The sequence below is a fragment of the Amia ocellicauda genome, chromosome 5 (assembly GCF_036373705.1).
Source record: "Amia ocellicauda isolate fAmiCal2 chromosome 5, fAmiCal2.hap1, whole genome shotgun sequence".
NCBI classification, from domain to species: Eukaryota; Metazoa; Chordata; class Actinopteri; order Amiiformes; family Amiidae; genus Amia; species Amia ocellicauda.
In genome coordinates, this window is record NC_089854.1 from 25,170,960 (window position 1) to 25,190,962 (window position 20,003).

Sequence of the window (20,003 nt, forward strand, 5' to 3'; positions counted from 1 at the left end):
TTAACATATTTCTGTCTTGGGGATGCTAAGCTTGTTTTGGCAGCTTGCTCAGCCTGCCAAAGCCCCCGCCTCAGCGATAAAACCAGGCGCCCAGGCACAGACACCGCGAACTACAGAGCGTTGACTGGCCTGCCCACCTCCCCCAGCTGGTAGACATTACGCTCCGGCAATGGCCGGCAGGTTCGAGCTCAGAGGACAATGCAAAGACACCCACTGTTTCACCAGGCCAATTAGGAGAGCAGAAATTGGTCTTTTCTATTTTAAGAGGTATGTGACAAGTAGGAAGATGGATGATTTACATTTCTATTGTAGCAGGATACTGAAATTGACTTACCTTTAGAATAATAATACAAATAAATCTGCCACAGCAAATGGATGAATAAAGCACATTTGTGTTCCTCATTACAACAGAAAACAATACTTACAAAATATGTGTAGATATACGTGTGTGTGTATATATATATATATATATATATATATATGTGTTAATCCCCTTGCTCTATCATGCTTAAAATAGAGGTATTGCTCAGCTGTGTGGTGAAACCAGGGGTTTCATAGCAAACAAAGAAATAGGTTTCCTGAAAGGTCTAGGCAGTCAACAAACCACAGATCTCCTGCAACACAATTTCAGGTCCACTTACAATACTTCAAAGCATAGATTGCAAACCTTTTTAGTTTTAAGTACAGGGTGGATATACCAGCATTTAAAAAAAAGACCTCTATTCTCTAATGTGGGATGTATGTGTTCCCTTGTGACTTTCTAATTCGAGTGCATTACAGAAAGAAAGGGACACCCACTTTTCTTTTTACTCATAAAAATACCTTACATGGTGGTTTCCATCCAGCCCCCAAAGGCCTGTATGTGACAGCAGTTTAAAAGTTCATAAATACATTAGAGTGAAGACTCTGCAATTTACTACTTGTATCATTTGGCCTCTGACTGTAGTGACATCTGACCCTGGCTGTCACTCTCCATTTACTGGTCCAGCCACAAAAATGCAGAGAAACTGACAGGTATTGAGAAAGTGATTTCTCCTGACAAAGCCACATCTCTCTGACAGTGGAGCACAGTGAAGTGAAGACAGCCAGACCAAGAACAGACATCCTTATTCCTGGGGGTGGGTTTTGGCTGTTCTGAGGGCAGGGCAGTGCCATCGTGAAAGCAAGCTTGGCCCCCCCTGTGGCCCCCCAAATTAGCACAAACTAGACAAAACACTGACAACACCCCCCGCTAACACTGCAGAGAAAACACCACCAGCACCCCCCACCACAATATCACGGAGAACCCCCCCCCAAGCTAACATTGTGGAGAAAACACCATCTCAGCCCAATACCCACTAACCATCCCTCCCCCCTTGCTGACATCACGGAGAAATTGGTGGCCCCCCTAATATTACAACTGGCCCCAGCCAGGCCCCCCCAGTTCAAAGTGTCTAGAACTGCCACTGGCTTCAGCTCAGGCTACTCACTTATTTTGTAACATATAACCTATGCATTACAATCATTCCTCATTGTGCAACTGTAAGAGAGACCAGGCCACATGCTTCACGCAACTGTCTGAACTGTTTTATACAGACCCGGAGCCACCACTCTCACACACGCTTCTCCATTCTGTTCAGCTCTTGGCCAACATCAGTTACTTGCCATTAAGACCCAACTTTATTTACGCATTGCAGCTCTGAAGTTCCCTGGTGAAGTGTTTCACAGTGCCCTCTGGTGTTGTAATCTGAACCTATTCATTTGTAAGGCTTTTAATATTTTCCCTGAAATGGACATGAGAGACTTTTGTGCCACAGACTCCAGGTTCCTAAACTTTACTGAATAAAACATGTCAAAGTGCTGAAGTGACTTATGCAACATGACACCCTGTGACAAAAGTGTCTCGTCTGGCCACAGTCTTCCCCCTGTACACTCTCATTAAATGTTTCCTTATAGATTAAACTTTAAAAAGAATAGACAAGAGACCAAATGTGCTAAAATTATTTATTTGTCATTCAGCATATGAAGCATGCATTAGTCATTGTGCTCTCTTAAAAGATACATTAAAAAAAAGGTGTAATACACTCTCAGTGCACTTTAAATCAGGAACAGTACAATGATGAGTACAAGAATTAAAAAGAGAAGAAAATCTTATTTTAGAAGGTGTTAGTGTAGCTTGGTGGATAAAAAACCGGTTCCTACAGTTTTGGTAGGGCCTGGTTTGGTTAAAGCTGTTGAGCACTTCAGTTTACGGGCTGTACTGCGGACGTACAACAAAGCGATAGGAGGAGAAGTCGGATGCACAGGGGTACGTCTGGCCCAGAGTGCCATTAGTAGGGAGGGTGGCCAGGTTGTTTTTGAATTCTTGAACATGAGAGATGTAACCGCTGTTGCACACCAAGAGGACCGAGTTGTGGTAGCCGATTGTGTAGTTTTGTTGGCTTGGGACATTGGAGGGTGAGAGGCTGACGGCAGGGGCGGTATCACAACTGTACCCACTGTTTCTGCAGCTCTGGGTGGTTTGGTAGACCTTCACAGTCCAGGACATCGTGTTCCCTTGCTGGAGAAACACACTGTTGTGCACAGGGGTTTGAAACGAGCGGCTCCAGGTGTAGTCATAGCCTCCCACCTTCCTGTAATTGTAGCCTCTCTGGTCATACCTCATACCATATTGATACATGCTTTGGTCGCTGGATGTATTGTACACATAGCTCCAGGGACTGGTGGTGTAGATCCTTGGCACATAGTCTTCCCTCATCCCCTGCCAATGCTGCATAAGCTTGTTGAAGGACAAGGAGTGGAACTGAAACCCTTGGAGCATTCCAGCCAGATAGACGTCTCCGAGGCTTTTGTAGACAGCCGAGGTGAATTGGAGATCGAAGAGCTTCTCTGGCTGCATCATGGGGAAGCGGATCTGCTGCAGCAGGGCGGCCTCGCTGCTCGTGTTGCTTGTGCCCTCCTTGCGGTTCTCCAGGATCCAGTGCTCCAGGGCATCCAGAAGGAAGGCCTCGTCTGGAATGACCAGGTCGGAGCGAGACAGCAGGGCCTCCATGGTCTGACTGCTCACCCTGGTCCACATGGGGGATGTGATGAAGGCCTCGCAGTTCCAGGCCATGTACTGCAAACAGGTCTCCTGCAGCTGGATGTCGCCAGAGAGGACTGCGTACTCATAGAAGGAGACCTGGCTCTTAAAGGTGGGGTCTTCAGGCAGCAGCTGAGAGAAAAGCTGCCCTGCATACTGCTGCAGAGCCCGCACATTGTACTCTGATGCCAGCTTGTGGAGACATTGGGCTGACGCCAGGGTGACTCCAATCGTGCGCGTATACAGGTACCTGAAGAGCAACGACAGAGGCCATGAGCATTGAGGCCAGCAGGGCAAGAAATTATAATCAATTAAAATTAAGCATGTGTTACACAGCAAGATCAGCAATGCCACAAGTTTGGCTTCTACTTCACTGGAGAGAAATCCACGGCTGACATTTTACTTCTACGTCATTCAACAAGATGGGAGAACTTTGACTGTGAATTGTGATGAAATTGCAGTTATTTTTGGCACTCATTTCAAATAGCATACATTTAAGTATTCATTATTGGAAAGGTGGATTTCGTCACCACTGACCTTTGTCTCAGAGTTTAGGTTATTTACGTTTGACATTCATAAGAAAAGTTAGCACCAAAGAAATAATACATCACATTTCTGAGCTGGTCTTACATGCTGGTCCACAAAAAACAGTAACAGGAGTACAAATAAAAAATAAAAATAAATGATTGATGAAATGTTTAAAATAAAGCAGATCCTAGTCAAACAGATGTATGTCAGGAAGAACAGCATGCAAACATGGTCTTATGGGGTCACCTGATGAAGTCAAAGATGAAGGGCTTGCACTCAGAGGTGACTTCCATGGTGAAGGAGTCAGAGTCCAGGGTGGGTATGAGGAAGGAGGCCTCTGTGCTGAGGGAGAGGACCAGCTTGTGTACGCAGATGGTGTGTGAGCTGGCCTCCTCATTGGAGCTCCTCGCAGTGATGTTGAAGTCACAGCCCTGCTGGCTCTCAAACAGCCTTCCCAGCAGCTCAGGCAGGTCTGAGCTGCTGTCCAGGGAGTACACATTGCTGTTGTCCAAATCCATGTCTGAAAAGAGGTGGTAGAAAAGACAAGATTGTTGGGCTACCTGAACTGACACACTCTGCGTCTCAAGGCTGTCATGGATTTTAGCATTCCTGCGACGATGCACCCAGCGCAGTGAAATTTGGTTGTGAAGAAACGTAATTATAAGACTATGCTCGGATATATGGTGAAGTCAAAGAGAATCAGATATGAAACAAATATGTAGCTATCTGCGATATAGTACTCTTTAGTAAATCTAGGGAGCTGTAACCCTTTTTTGAAACTCTGAGGAGCTACAACTTGAAGAACTTGGTTTAAGAAGCTGGCTACACTGTCTTTGGGCGAATACTGTAGCATTGTATTAGAATATTGCCCTGTTTCCACTGGCGGACATGCCCACTACTGAAAACAAGGTATTTCCTAAGACAGACAGGGAAGAGAAATGCATCAGATGCACATCAGCTACATAATGACGTGCCGTGTGGGATCACAAATAAATTAGTTTTATTAGCTGCAAGAAGTGAAGTCCACATACAGAAACAATTACTGCTTACAGCTAATATCCGAGAGCATTAAAAACTTGCCAAGTACTGATTTTACAGGTGCAGTGCCGTGACGAGTTAAAAAAAAAAAAAAAAAACTGAAGGACAACAATCAGAATAATCAGCAGGCGATTTTATTAATATTTTATCAACAACTGGATGGTGTTTTAGGCTGTTGTCCTGTGATTGGTGTGCAGGTCTGTTGTACAACAGCCCCATCGAGACAGTCAGTATGAAGGCAAACATGATTTAACATGTGCCCATTTACTAGTTAAATGAATGAATAAATAAATACAACAGATCTGGGTTTCCCTCTAAAACATTAAGGACTGGTTTAATAAAGTCCATAAATGATATGACTGAAATGTGCGCACTTTAGTTAAATTATAACCTGCTATATTGTAGCTGCTGTTACTGTATGATTAATCATGAAACGTGTGTATTTTGTTTAAACTGTAACTGCACAATGGCATGAGATAAGGTTTAGTATACTCATTTAGTATACCAAAAGTCAATGATCAACTAAGCTTTGTAAAGGCAGGCCTTGGTAAGTAAATAAAATGGGCCATTGAAACAGAAATAATGTGGATGGCATGCAATTCCAAGCTCCTTGTGAGCTCCAGCACATCCCTGGTAACGTGCACACCTTACCTATGAAGACAACACAGAGATACACAAGCAACTGGAAAACTGACACAGAGCAGGAATGATTTACTGAAGCTGCTGGACTGACGGTTGGACTCAGTGCCCTCAGCTCTCAGGACTGCAGAGACCTTACTGCCTAAATACTGCAATCTGTGGTGTCACAGCTCATAAACTGGCAGTGATAAGGATCACTGGTACGATCTGCAGCATTAATGACCTAGGTGACTAAAACACAGATCATTTTACTAATACCTGATGTGATGAGGAAGTAAAACAAAACACAGAAAAAACATGAGGTAAAATTATTTCGGTACTCTGCCCTTTGCCCTGCTTCCGAAGTGTGTGATGTTGTGAGGCTTTGTGGATCTGTTAACCATTTAATTTCAATGGCTTACCAAGGAAAGAGCCATGTTAAGTTGGCCTTGTATTGAGAATCAGTGTCATCTTGGAGTTGTTATTTTGTAACATAGGAGAAGTCAGGCCCATATGGAACAACAGCAGCCCTTCCTGCATTGCGACAGCACAGTCTGTTTATCTGTTAGAGGTTTTCTGACAATCGCTGGTTCTTACTTGTATGGCAGCGGACCCCGGCATCCTCAGTGTGCTGGCAGTCGCTGATCCCCCAGCCTTTGAACGCACAGAGTGCCAGGGAGCTCTCAGTCCCCTTGCACTCCATATCATCCAGCAAGATCTGCCCAGAGCCTAGAGGGAAAGAACATCAAGAATCCTACAAAGGCTGGCACTGTACTTCCTTTGAAGCTCAGATTAATTAAATTAATTAATTAAAGCTGTTCTCGTTAATTTGAACTCTTGACTTTCCACATTTGAGAAGGCAACAGAGATAAAGATATATATGTACAAGTACACTAATCACAAGTCAATAACATATTCCTACTTTAAGATAAACAAATAAAAAAATATCATCATGATCGTAGACATCATTGTGCATCATGAAAAACGTTTACTAAAGTTAACATCCATCATCTTTAACCCTCTCCTAAAAAATAATATATTGTGTAGGCATTAATCCTTCACACACAGTGAAACCTTGAAAATGTCCTTACTTTCTAATGCTCAGAAAACTAAAGCTTATAGTGCTTCAATATATTACTACAGAGGACTGGGAAAGCTTAGAGAACACTTGAAGGCCACTGGTATTTAGTGCCAGATATTCCCAAAACAATAGTTACCTTGAGACATACATGTTGTGACTAATCATAACTAGCTTTGGAATGGGTCCAGGGGTTAGTAACTGACTACAAGTCAGCAAGACTATGTCTGTGTGTTCAGATTGTAAACTGTAATGCTCATGGGAAAGGTATTTCAGCTGAAGGTTTCAGGATAGCATTGTGCAGTCCACCCTGCCATTGCCAAGACTGCGTGGGTCCTCGGTGTCCCTTTATCTGATTAAACAGACTCTGAAGAAACAGCATAACCTGACCTTTTCTTTGAGCCTGCCGAACCTGATTAAAGTGTGGGAAAATGTCCTTAAAATGTGCAGGCTACAAATATTACTCCAGCCAAGCCATAGTGGAAGACAACATGAATTGTGATGCACATAGAATCCTGATAACCAGACCGATCCACCATAAGATCATGAGAATGTAATTTGCTACTGAATTTGCTTGCAGAATTCCTTGAGGACAGGAATTCTGGTTCTTTAACCTTATGTGATAACTTACATTCCTGAATGTTTCAAGCACATATCTGAATTTCCTCATGAATGCGCGTCCCAAGGAAACTGCCCCTCCTGCTTCTGAAAGCAAGAACATGCATGTCTGGTGTTGGCGGGATGACCTACCTGCCCCGAACACCCCCCCAATGAGCGCCTCGGTGGCGTTCCTGAACCCTAGTGAGCGGCACACCACGTTGGCATCATTAATGTCCCAGCTGTCGTCACAGACTGTACCCCAGCTCCCGCCGTAAAACACCTCCACGCGGCCCTCCAGAGAGGACAACCCACCCATCAGCCTCACATCCCCATTCCTCCACGCTGCAGGGCAAAAGAGTAAATTGTAACATAGGCAGGGAGCACAGGGGACAGCATGAAGGAAATACAATCAAGCGGTTCTCCCCACATTCCTCAAATGAGGTTACATTATGAAAATTTCTCAAAATCAAGCACAACAAACCATATAAAAATATTTTTCCTAGAGAAAGAAATTTGAATGGAGACACCCACATATTTGAGCACAATTAACGCACAGAAGTCACATATTTGCTGCCCAGATCTCGCTAGACCTCTTCATGTTCACAATTTGGGGATTTGTTCATGTTTAAAGTTTGAAATGTCGAAACAATGCCACTGTATTAATACAGGATAAACAGCGCCCCCTCCTGGTAGTAAGTGAGCTCAGCTCGACTGTGACCCCACCTCACCTGTGGCCAGACTTGCCGACAGCAGCAGAATCAGAGCAGTAGTGAAACTGCACAGCGACATCTTCAATAACCACGGGATGGGAAGCTGAGTGTCTGGACCAAAAAAAAAAAAAGAGGAAGCAAAATGCTTTGTTTTGAGCTGAGAGTTCAAATTTAGCAAAGGTTCTTACACTTTCAACTCCCCCCCAACACATCTTGTAGACTGATGAGGTTGTGTTACATCTGAATTCTTTTCCAGCTCACTAAACCAAGAACAACACGATCTGCATTAACCCACCTTATTACACCATAAGCATTCAATATCAGGCATTGATGATCAGGGGTAGGGTGGGGGGGGTGTAAATTCATTGTAGATGCACATTTTTATTCCACCAGTTACATTACAAAATAATACCATAATTAAAAGTAAAAATGTTATAAAAAGATAGATGTTCTAATTTGATGTTCATGTTACTCAATCATTTATTTAGTTTAATAAATATAGTTTTTAGTTACTTAATCAATTATTCATATCATTTGAAGAACACTGATTTATGTTAAAAAATATCCAGTTGACTGAACCAACTGAATACAGGGGATGAAAACTATTGGATTCTACGGTCATCTATGATGTACAGGATATGTAGAAGCTGCATTCTGAAATCAATAGTGATCCATCTTTAGACATTCCTCCAAAGATCATATTTTTTCAACAAAGCCAAAGGAGATCCGTTTAGACTTGCGTGTTCCACTTCAATGCCTTCTATGCTCCTTCAGTCAAAATTTATAATAAATAAATAAATAAATAAATAAATAAATAAAACATTAGGTTTTGGCTTTTATATACATAAAAAACAGTGACGAATATTCTAGATTATTTTTTAATAAGTAAAAATAAACATATAACACACACATTACAGCTAAAAACAGCCATTCAGTGAATTGTTTATTCTTCATAACTTCAGATGATCCTGATTTTAAAATAAATGACTATTTCAATTACAAGCCACCATGCCACACTTGGTTGGATAGACTACATTTGTTAACTTGAGAAAAAAACACACAAAAAAAACTGGCATGCTGGTTCAAATGACAATATATATATTTTAAGTGACACAGAGATGACTTTAATACATTTATTAAAGTATTATCAATATCACAAGATATTTTTATACATGGTAGAGTTTATACGTTGCAGCTGAAACAAGAAATTGGAGAAAGTTTCTAAAATTAAAATTTGAATTAGAATTATCACTTTGATTTTCAAGACAGAAATATTAATTTAATGAAGATAAAATCTCACACTTGGATATGCACCTGCAGAGACATTTGCACACCCCTGTCTTTCTAATACAAAATGCTTTAATGCAGTGATGTTACCAGTTACAAATTATACCACTTAGAATTTGGAGTGCAAGAAGAAAAATAAATTAATTAAAATGAAGCTGGATTCAGTCATTTGTAGATTTATTTTGCAAATGTTGAAATTTTTGCTTAACAATATAAAATGTATATTTTACAGAATACATATTACTGTACCTAAATATATTGAGAGGATGTATAGTATACAATGTATAACACATCCACTTCATTAGTGGTTGTGTAAATCAAAGCATTTTGTGTTCAAAGGACAGGAGAAACCAATTGTACAGTTTTGTCAATGGCTGAATCTTCCAAAGCGGGGCTGTAGTAAGAAATGTAGCAGATACATAGCCCTAAAAGAAATGCAATGCAAATGTGTACACAGATGTGCCAGTAATAATGTACAAGGATGCCTTGTATCATTTAAAGATTTTTATGTTCCAGCTGCGCAAATGAATGAAAATACATAAATACAATAGTCTGGGACAACATACTGTAAACATTTCACCAACAATGCAAATATTTCACATTTAGTTAGCAAAAATTTAATAATGTAACTGGAACTCTTACCCGCTGATTCAAGTCAATGTGTGCTCGGCCTCTCTGCAGCAGTGCTGTGCTGTAGCGCCCAACTGCCTGCAGGCTGCGATTACTTCTCTTATTGACAGAGCAAAGGCTAGGTTACCTTCCCGCTTTCTTCTGATTGGAGCTTGAACAGTTTCCATTTGGCCCTTTTCCTGGAAACCACATGTCTTGGGTATGTTTTTTTTTTTTTTTTTTTGAAGACTGAACATGACACAATGATTTGAGGAAAACAAAAAGGGGATTCAAGCAAATTATGTATTCCTAACATCTCCCTCCAAGGATGTGAAGGACAAGCAATGTTTTGTTACCTCCTAACAGACCCCCCAAAGAGAGATTACCTTCATGAATGTCATAGAACTCTTTCAATATGCCAGCAGTTTGGACTTCCCCAATAGACATATTAGACTATGTAAAATGAGTCAAAGAGCTGCTGCAAAGGCAGTGTTTAGGGTGGAGGAGGCAAGCAATGAATGCTGGGAATGTATGTTTATTGCCAGATACTTATGCCATGAATAGGTGGAAATCAGGCACTAGACTGGGGCTGACCTCCTGCCACACTTTAATTTAAAACGCCATTTAAACTCAGTCAAACACTTTGTTATTTGAGCAAAAGCATTGTAGTAAGTTTAAATTTACGTGAGCAAAATCGAAATCTATTGAAATGAGTTGAAAGAGTTCTCCTCAGAACAGAACAAAAATAATCTCAACGTTAAAGACATGAAAAAGCAGCATTACATTTGTTTGTTGAAGAGTTTTTACTGGAAAAACAAACAAACAAAAACTTTACAATATAGCCATGAGGTGATGTAACTTTTGTTCATGTTTCTTTTTAAAAATCAAGTAAATAATGCAAATAATTAAAAAAAAAAAAAAAGTATGAAAACAGTGTCGAAATGGGAAGGTGTGCTTCAGAGATGGAAACTGTCTGTTTGATACAGGATGCATGTGATATGAGCAGTCATTTAATCACAGATTTGTTGATGTTGTCCAGTGATGTATTTTAGGATTCATACGAGTATTTAAGTGTTTCTAGTTAAAGACCAGGTACTTGACCATCTACATTCATCACAAGAGAGTCTTACAGTCAGGTGTGTGATTGCTGTGTGCTCGGGGGGTGGGGGGGTTGTTGCCAGACTGGATCGCAAGCAGCACAGCCAGGAGCTAGGCCAGGAGCACCCCATAGCTGGTGAAACAGGCCTGTTCAGAAAGAGGGGCAACAAAATTACGGCAGCCACGCTTCAGTCCAGCCCGTCCCCTCAGAACGAGGTGCGCATCCACGGAGACGACCTCCTACACGAACTCCAGTCCCTCGTACTTGACATCCCCGATCTTGGTTTCGGGCAGCAGGATGCGGCCATCCAGGGTGAACGCCAGGATGTAGGTGGCGATTTTGCCGGCGTCCTCCTCGGACTTGAGGGCCAGGATGATCTGGTCGTCGGTGTTGGGGATGAACTTGAAGGAGGAAAAGCCGTGCGTGGGGTTGAGCGGGCCCACGCGGTCTACCTGGATGTGGCGGAAGTCGGCCGGGCAGCTCAAGACCAGGTTGCTGCCGCGGCGCTCGTCCGCTGTCTCGTCGTAGCGCTCGGAGCTGGCGCGGCGGGGCAGGAAGAACCAGCGCTGCAGGGTGTCGCTCCACGCGGCCGACTCGTGAATCAAATAACCTGGACAGGGGGACAGACGGGACAGAGGGACATGGGGGAGAGCACATGCAACAATGAGATGTAGGCCCAAAGAAGATCATGGCACACAAATGGTTAATAAGCTCTTTCTGACTAAGCCGAGCCTAAAGAAAGGATTTACTTCACAAAACCTCTCACACAAAAGCATTCCTGACAAACTGCTCTATCCTGTATTTCTCTCTGACACATTTGATAATTGTGTCGAACAACTGTGCTCTGCAATGTACTCCTCCTGTTTCTGTGGGCGGTAATGAAAAACAAATTCTATTACCGTCTTCATTGTGGTAACTTCTCAGTACTCAAAGAGTTATGAATAAGAAACTATAGAAAAGTAACATTTCAGCAACACAGCTACTACTACCAACTTCACTTTTTGAAGTTAGTCAGTACAATAAAGAAAAACAAAACAACCTGGCTTTAAATGGTGCATTAAAACCCATTCAGAAACGCCGTGGCACCCCACCTTTGGCACAATTCCCTCCAAAGCCTGGAGGTCAGTTCCCTTCCTTGCTGTTCGGGTCTCCTCCCTGCTTGACTCAATTTTGATCCCCCCCCCGCCGGCCACCACACAAACCCCCCATCCCTCCCTCTCGCCCCTGCGTCTCACCTGGGGGGGTGATGCCGGCCGCAGCTCGCAGGGTGTTGTACTGGGGCACCCAGTTCTCGTGCTCCACGTCCCCCCGATACCCTACCACCTTCACCCACTCTGGGTTCTCATTCATCACCTCCCCCGTGGTGGTGGTCCACTCCTTCCCCAGGCCCCCCACGTACAGCCTCTCCTCCTTCACAGCCAGCCATTCCGCCTTGAATCCTGAGGAAATGGACAGAGATGGTCAATGGTCCACTCATCCAGTGGTTAACTATCCCCTGTCCTCCGAGCCATCACTAACGTACAGTGAGGGAAAAAAGTATTTGATCCCCTGCTGATTTTGTATGTTTGCCCACTGACAAAGAAATGATCAGTCTATAATTTTAATGGTAGGTGTATTTTAACAGTAAAAAAATCCAGAAAAACGCATTTCAAAAAAGTTATACATTGATTTGCATGTTAATGAGGGAAATAAGTATTTGATCCCCTATCAATCAGCAAGAGTTCTGGCTCCCAGGTATCTTTTATACAGGTAACGAGCTGAGATTGCCATCTCAGCTCGTTACCTGTATAAAAGACACCTGTCCACAGAAGCAATCAATCAATCAGATTCCAAACTCTCCACCATGGCCAAGACCAAAGAGCTGTCCAAGGATGTCAGGGACAAGATTGTAGACCTACACAAGGCTGGAATGGGCTACAAGACCATCGCCAAGCAGCTTGGTGAGAAGGTGACAACAGTTGGTGCGATTATTCACAAATGGAAGAAACACAAAATAACTGTCGGTCTCCCTCAGTCTGGGGCTCCATGCAAGATCTCACCTCGTGGAGTTTCAATGACCATGAGAACGGTGAGGAATCAGCCCAGAACTACACGGGAGGATCTTGTTAATGATCTCAAGGCAGCTGGGACCATAGTCACCAAGAAAACAATTGGTAACACACTACGCCGTGAAGGACTGAAATCCTGCAGCGCCCGCAAGGTCCCCCTGATCAAGAAAGCACATGTACAGGCCCGTCTGAAGTTTGCCAACATCTGAATGATTCAGAGGAGAACTGAGTGAAAGTGCTGTGGTCAGATGAGACCAAAATCAAGCTCTTTGGCATCAACTCAACTCGCCGTGTTTGGAGGAGGAGGAATGACCCCAAGAACACCATCCCCACCGTCAAACATGGAGGTGGAAACATTATGCTTTGGGGGTGTTTTGCTGCTAAGGGGACAGGACAACTGCACCGCATCAAAGGGACGATGGACGGGGCCATGTACCCTCAAATCTTGGGTGAGAACCTCCTTCCCTCAGCCAGGGCATTGAAAATGGGTCGTGGATGGGTATTCCAGCATGACAATGACCCAAGACACACAGCCAAGGCAACAAAGGAGTGGCTCAAGAAGAAGCACATTAAGGTCCTGGAGTGGCCTAGCCAGTCTCCAGACCTTAATCCCATAGAAAATCTGTGGAGGAAGATGAAGGTTCGAGTTGCCAAACGTCAGCCTCGAAACCTTAATGACTTGGAGAGGATCTGCAAAGAGGAGTGGGACAAAATCCCTCCTGAGATGTGTGCAAACCTGGTGGCCAACTACAAGAAACGTCTGACCTCTGTGATTGCCAACAAGGGTTTTGTCACCAAGTACTAAGTCGAAGGGGTCAAATACTTATTTCACTCATTAACATGCAAATCAATGTATAACTTTTTTGAAATGCGTTTTTCTGGATTTTGTTGTTATTCTGTCTCTCACTGTTAAAATACACCTACCATTAAAATTATAGACTGATCATTTCTTTGTCAGTGGGCAAACGTACAAAATCAGCAGGGGATCAAATACTTTTTTCCCCTCACTGTATATCTGAACTCATTTCAGAATCGATCGTCTCGGATGTTGTAACAGCTAGTTCAATGATCATGCGCTATTTTCTCCAAAAGAAGTCGAAGTAATGCACTTGCCTTTGTTATTAGCCTACGGTTTTGAAAACAAATCTTAACTTGGGCTCAGACTAAGCTTCACATCCCTCATATTAATGCTCTAAAGCTCTGAAGAACACACAGCTTTGCGCCTTTAAATTTTTCCAACTGAACCAATCAATTTTCATGCAGATTTAACACTTGGTTTACTGTACAGGAGCTGATTGCCATGTGCTAGGGACCAAAAGAGTGCTAAGCAGCAGCTATTAATATTTCACGATCCTCATTAAGGACCAATTAACAGTCGCTTTACAAGAATAACGGTACACTAATTAACCTGTGTAAGAATTCGCTTAACTGCTTAGCTTCCATTCATATAGAGGTTTCTGGATACATAAATGCATTGGTAAACGGTCTCTTTTTTTATACTGCAGTGCTTAGAAATTAACTGAATTGAATTGTTCAGAGGCAAAATAGTTTGAAGGTCACTGGTTTTAGTCACCTAGGTCAGACTGAAGATTTCTAAAGTAAATAAACAAATCCATTTTTCAACAGCTTTAAAGAAGACTTTGAATAATCACTGGTAATTTAGAAGACTAAGACAACATCTGGGTAACATTAGGAGCCACAAATCTTTCTAAACCTGTTCCCATTGTCACTTCTACCTCCAACAAAAGCCACAAGGGGGAGACAGACCCTCCCCAGGACATGCAGAACAAGGACTCTAAAAACATTTTACAAAACATTTCAGATGATTAAATTACTACCCATGAACATAGTGGTCATGGTTTGAATGCATGTTTTGAATGGCCTGTTTGCTGAACCTTACAGGAGAGGCCAAGTGTGAGGAGGTGACGCATGTGTATGTGAGTGCATGTGCACTTACCTTTAGAGACGGACCCATCACCATCGGGGAGGATGACCCAGGGTATGGCGTTGTTGCAGTCGATGTGGTACACCACGCCAGTGCGGTCGTCCACGCTGTACAGCCTTCCATTGAAGGCCACGAGCTCCGACAGCTCCATTCCTCGGCCCTTCTCGGCCAGGTGCGTCTCCAGCACCACGTCCTCCGAGTCCCACTGCACGGCCACCGAGTCCCCGCTTTCTGACACCAGCACGTGGCCCCTGCGCATGTAGCTGATCCAGGTGAGGTCCTTGCTGCTGCGTGAGTTGGTGTCCAGGTCGGCAATGACGGCCACGCGATACCGGATCCCCTGTGCGGTGCGCTCAGCCGGACTCAGGGGGTAAGTGTCATTGTAGCGCTCGCCTGAAGCCTGGCCGACCCGCAAGGGCCGGTCGCTGTTACCCGGGGAGCGCAGGCCCGTCCTCATGCCGCCCCCCGGGGAGCGCTGTAGGTACAGCAGCAGTGCCAGGCCCAGCACCACCGCCACCGCCACGATGGGCTTCCACTTGAGCCGGAAGCGGGGGTCCGTGGTGTTGGTCATGGAGGCCAGCACAGGTAGCCCGCCCACAGAGATGCGCAGGGGGTTCATAGACTCATTCCGCTCGGGCAAGGCATAGCCTGGGAGAACGGGCATGGAGGAGGGCACACGTGCGGGACCTGAGGTGGAGGAAGAGGCAGAAAGAGGATTAGTACCACACTGCAGTCTGCCGTGTCTCTGGCCGCCCCTCTATCTAACTTGTTTATTCCCGTATCACTGTGTCCCGGTCACTGTCTGAACGTGAAACCCAAGTACCCAGGGATGCGTTTTCTTTTTCACGGTGCGCCAAATAAATTACATTTTATTTGCAAGCCATTGTTTTTTATTTGCAAACTATTGTTTTTTATTTAACTTAATTTAATGCAGGTGAATTATTTTCACACAAAAACACACTTGATACCTGAAAAATAAAGACATTCATGCGAGCCTCACATCCAACTGCATTACAACAAAAATAATACATGTTATGAAATGAAAAATAATGAACAAGTCCTGTCCAGCTTAACTAAAAATATTGCAGAGCTTCTGAATAAACAAGTCTCCTCATTTAAAAAGTTTGTTAAAATGCCTCTTCAGTCAAACATGAGTTACAATCAATTGGTAGGGACTGTAACTGACTTTAACAGATCTCAACACAGAAGATCCAGAAAAAATATGCTGCAGGACAAATTACATCAAATCAAAAATAAAAAGATTTGCCATATCAGTTTAATTAAAAAACAAACTTTGCTGTAGGGCGAGACCCAAATATAAAAATATTATAATCTGCAGGCTAATTGAACTGAAACAGATGGTTTACATACATTTTCATACTGCTCTTAGATCTCACTTCCTCCTACCAAAGGGAAAACCTCAGATCTCAGACAAATAAATACGGAAAGCTCTATAACCACACAGTTCTGCCCAGAACAGAAGTTAACAGACCTCAAAGATTGCAGGAGGCATTTAAAAAGACTTATAATTAGATCCTTATCCTGAATCCTCCTTCTTCCTTCTAATGGATCTATGAAGCCATAAAGTCAGCCACAGCTATGAAGTACAACAAGCTGTGAAGTACAACAAAACTTAAAATTACCCGACCTGGCTGTCTCAGCACGCGCCTGGGATGACAGGAGGAGAACCCCCTCTTCTCCCAGAGACAATACGGGAGGACTTCTATCCAAACAAGAGAACGCAGCAGCTCCTGTCCCCTGCAAGGTGTACTGACCACACTGGCACACAGCCCAGGTCTGCGGAGCAGGTGTACCGGGGAGTGCCTGCAGACGTGGAGCCGGGGAGTGGCTCTAAGTCACAGATCTTGAGGTAAGAGTATATGCGAACAAGTAGAGCAGGAAGTGCAAGAGGATACCACACCTGTTCTCGCAGCATTAGTGGGACTGCACAACATTACTGCACCGCTTTCAGTCTCCATTCCCACCCTCCACAAGTCATGAGGAGAATTCTCCCGCAACACAACCAGTGCAAGAGAAGCACAGCAATGACAATTTCTCACAAAGGAAATTAAACAAAAACACGTATCGTAGAACAAAGTAGCTGGATCACCCATTTCAGTGTAAATCTGTGTCGTGTTTAACAGTGACAAGTATACAACGTGTGGTGTACATTTTGTACAATGAAGACTAAACCTACACTGTGGAAAAAATATGCTGAATACTGAATGAGAGCACTGTGTGGCCCCTCAATTAGAGCAGTTTATATTTAAAACATAACTTAGCCGATCCCTTTTTTATCAATAACTTTTATATAATTACTTATTTTATTCACAACTCTCGATGGCTGAGGGCACTGCAGCACAGTCTTGTCTGTGTATATAAAGGATTTTAAAATGACATGGGTGTAAGAGTCAACAACAGATGTGGGTTCCCCCCTCCCCTCCACCAACACAAAACACAAGACCCTGGCCTCCTGGAGCTGCAGGCCGATAACACGTCTCAGAACAACACCTCCACGAGAGCTGCGCTGTGTTTGTGTGAAGCACCGAGCCCTGTGCCTCAATGGCCCTTTTCAACACATGCCTCTCATTGAACAGAACTCCTTTATTGAATGCCATTGCTGGGGAGGAGCCACTTTCTGACGGCCACACAGCCCAGCCACTCACCGATTTCTTTCCTTCACTGTTTCAAATACATTTCCTCTGCTGTACCGGAGAAGTACAGAAGAGGAAAGTAACTGAAGCAGTAACTTTCAGTTGAGTTTTGAGTTTAAACAAATTAATACACAGAGCAAATATTCAGCACAACATTTATTGCTGGTATAGGTGTCAGGTTTGACAATCGATTCTTGGAGCTGCCCATAGAAAATACAGTACAGATCAGGAAGAAGTAGTACTCACACAAAACCTACATTAAAGCCTAACATTTCCCTTCACAGCTGCTATGGTACCCCCGGGTCTTCAGTCACAACGCTGCCTTACAGGGATCCCAACACAAAGTCCAAGTCAGTCACTCAGATTTACCTTTTCTTTTCTTTCCTGATCGCTGGTTGACGGGCATCTTACCTGAGGCACAGAGCACAGCACACTGCACTGCTGTTTTTAAGCTCATGGGAATGATTTGAATTTTTACAGGGATATGGCAACAGTCAGACGCACACAGAAAGTGCTGTGAACTTTACCTAGACTAGGATTAAACTGTAAATGCTTAACTGTGCAAGGGGCAGGTTCCAAGGGGCAGGTTTATATGGATTCTTACCAGGCTAACACATTGATTAGCTAGGCATTTAAAAAGAAAAAGAGGGGGAAAAAAGAAAAGCAAGGCAGAGAAATAAAAATAAATAAAAGCTAATTTGCAAAAGTTTTTTTTTAAATGTAATGCATGTTTTCTAAATTTTAATATACATTCCGGCACAATTTGTCCTCTGTAGCTCATTGCATAAAAGTTAAATATGCCAAGCACTAACTTATGAACATACCCAAACACAGAAGTCATGCTCCACACAACACACGGTCCCACTGACTGTACAGACAAACATCCACCTTGTAACTATGTAAACCGAAGCTTTAACATGAAAGTCACACCTTGCATCTTGCGGTTATTTCCCCTTTGGAAGTGTTCTGTGGGTCGTGCTGTTTGTGCTTATTCTGACATCCTAATCGGACATTACTGCCCTCCTGAGAAAGACCTTCAGAGCTTCCTAGGTTGGGAAAGAAGTATTAAGTATTACACAGACCACCACCCCCTCCACCCTCTGCCCTCCCGATGGGATTCAGAGCGATGCACAACACTTAATAGCACCTCTGGTTGTTTTGTGGTGATGGGAGGTCTTTTCAAGTGATATTTTTGCTAGAAGGGGAACCACTGGATTATGCAAAACTGCAATGTATTGTAATCATTTCAAAGATAATGACTGTAAACTGCCTGGCACCAAATGATAAAATGGTGCTCTTATCATAGGTACTTTTGCAAATGCACACTGCCTTTTATGTAACTTAAAGAATGTGACATAATAGGTGGGCAACACCATGACAGTCTTGTTTGTTGCTTGCCATGCTGACATCAGTTATGTGTGCAAAGACAGCTTTGTGGGAAGACTTCACAAAGCTGGTGGAGAAGCGGTCATATGTAATGCAAGGTCACGAAGTTCACTGGGGAAGCTCTGTGCACTCAGGACTGTGCAACCCCAGTGCTCTTCCCTCCACAACCGTGCAGCAGTTATAGTCTTCCCTGTCTCACACAGACACGCGGTTTTATAATCAAACAGATCATCAACCTGACTGAAAATGTAAGCCAAATCTATAGCATCTATAAGTTGTAAAATATAAAAAAAGATACATTAAATATGACATTTAGTGTCATTTACATCTTTCTAGCAACTAATAATGAAATGCTGAAGCTGCAAGTGAATGTGGTTTTACACATTGGGCAACCTATCCATGGACCCTTAATGCCTTTATAACATGTACATATATACATTTGATAGAATATACTGATTTCAGGTTTCTGCACGTTGCTTCAAGAGATCATTGTTAATTAACACAACAATCACGTACGATGATGAGGATGAGGTTTGAATCTATAGTAACATCCTTGACACCAGATCATGTACGTGTTAAAAGACTTGTAGGGCATCTTCTTGTATAAGCAATCGCTGAAATAATTTTATAAATATATATTTTTGGGTCTTTAACAATTTGTTTATTTTCTGTATTTATGTCAAATGACAAAATCTGCCTTGTTGCCCTTCAACCTCTGAAGCACCACTCTTCTGAAAACTGCTACCTCTGCATTACTGGGGTAGTATTGTGATAATATACAGCAGCAATCTAATGGGTAATAATAGCTGATCAATTCAGATTCATTGCAAAAACCTACAATTAAAAAAAGCCTCAAGCCTCGGGTATGAGGTTACGGCTGTCACAGCGTAAACACTGACACGGACCCCCGGACAGGAGCTGTTCCGCTGGACTGTATCAGGGAAATGAGCAGATCTGTATCCAACAGGGACTCGTCTGTTTTAAGTGCTGTGCAATGCAAGACACAATCCTGCGATGCACCAAACTGCAGGGCAAATGCATGAAATGCTACAGATGCTGTGCGTCGCATTTACCACCGCTATAAAGTACCCATCCTGTGCTCATATGATCCAACATGCACGTCGCTGCTTAGCACTGCTGCACAGCCACAAGCAACCTAGAAGTCAAGCATCTTATACATCGATACTTACAGTGCGGTGCAATCCTCCCGGTGTAACAGCCCGTTATGATCTATGAAGAGGGGCGCGGAAAACGGCTTTATTTTGCGCTACACCGTCCCCAGCCGCCACTCCATCGCTCACACAGCGTCGGCACGGCGAGCACTTCCTCCCTGCCCGCGCCA

The 20,003-nt window shown here is 43.3% G+C and overlaps 2 protein-coding genes across 6 annotated transcripts; both read right to left on the minus strand.

Moving 5' to 3' along the window:
* Positions 1-1,969: 1,969 nt before the first annotated feature.
* lgals3bp.1 (galectin 3 binding protein, tandem duplicate 1) lies at positions 1,970-9,652 on the minus strand. Its single transcript, XM_066704505.1, has 6 exons — positions 9,563-9,652; positions 7,652-7,744; positions 7,074-7,265; positions 5,843-5,974; positions 3,836-4,109; positions 1,970-3,311 (listed from the first exon to the last, which is right to left on the minus strand). The coding sequence occupies exons 2-6, from the start codon at positions 7,710-7,712 to the stop codon at positions 2,228-2,230; spliced, it is 1,743 nt and encodes a 580-aa protein (XP_066560602.1). The 5' UTR covers positions 7,713-7,744; positions 9,563-9,652; the 3' UTR covers positions 1,970-2,227.
* Positions 8,753-20,000, minus strand: LOC136749892 (soluble calcium-activated nucleotidase 1-like). Of its 5 annotated transcripts, XM_066704509.1 has the most exons (5): positions 19,852-20,000; positions 18,206-18,321; positions 14,634-15,308; positions 11,864-12,067; positions 8,753-11,238 (listed from the first exon to the last, which is right to left on the minus strand). In XM_066704509.1, the coding sequence occupies exons 2-5, from the start codon at positions 18,210-18,212 to the stop codon at positions 10,868-10,870; spliced, it is 1,257 nt and encodes a 418-aa protein (XP_066560606.1). In that variant the 5' UTR covers positions 18,213-18,321; positions 19,852-20,000; the 3' UTR covers positions 8,753-10,867. The 5 variants fall into 5 exon arrangements, with proteins under 5 accessions (XP_066560606.1, XP_066560607.1, XP_066560604.1 ...); XM_066704510.1 differs by lacking the exon at positions 18,206-18,321; XM_066704507.1 differs by lacking the exons at positions 18,206-18,321; positions 19,852-20,000 and adding an exon at positions 17,645-17,796.
* Between the last annotated feature and the right edge of the window lie 3 nt (positions 20,001-20,003).

What these genes read in the sequence shown, in the direction of transcription:
- LOC136749892 (XM_066704507.1), bottom strand. Translation starts at nt 17,732, where the DNA reads ATGAGCTTAAAAACAGCAGTGCAGTGTGCTGTGCTCTGTGCCTCAGGT. An exon ending in TGATGGGTCCGTCTCTAAAG is followed by an intron (nt 12,068 to 14,633) that starts GTAAGTGCACAT and finishes CCATTTCCTCAG; the next exon opens with GATTCAAGGCGGAATGGCTG. An exon ending in GGCCGGCATCACCCCCCCAG is followed by an intron (nt 11,239 to 11,863) that starts GTGAGACGCAGG and finishes CCCCCTGTCCAG; the next exon opens with GTTATTTGATTCACGAGTCG.
- lgals3bp.1 (XM_066704505.1), bottom strand. Translation starts at nt 7,712, where the DNA reads ATGTCGCTGTGCAGTTTCACTACTGCTCTGATTCTGCTGCTGTCGGCA. An exon ending in CGGGGTCCGCTGCCATACAA is followed by an intron (nt 4,110 to 5,842) that starts GTAAGAACCAGC and finishes ACCTCTTTTCAG; the next exon opens with ACATGGATTTGGACAACAGC. An exon ending in TTCATCTTTGACTTCATCAG is followed by an intron (nt 3,312 to 3,835) that starts GTGACCCCATAA and finishes GTTGCTCTTCAG; the next exon opens with GTACCTGTATACGCGCACGA.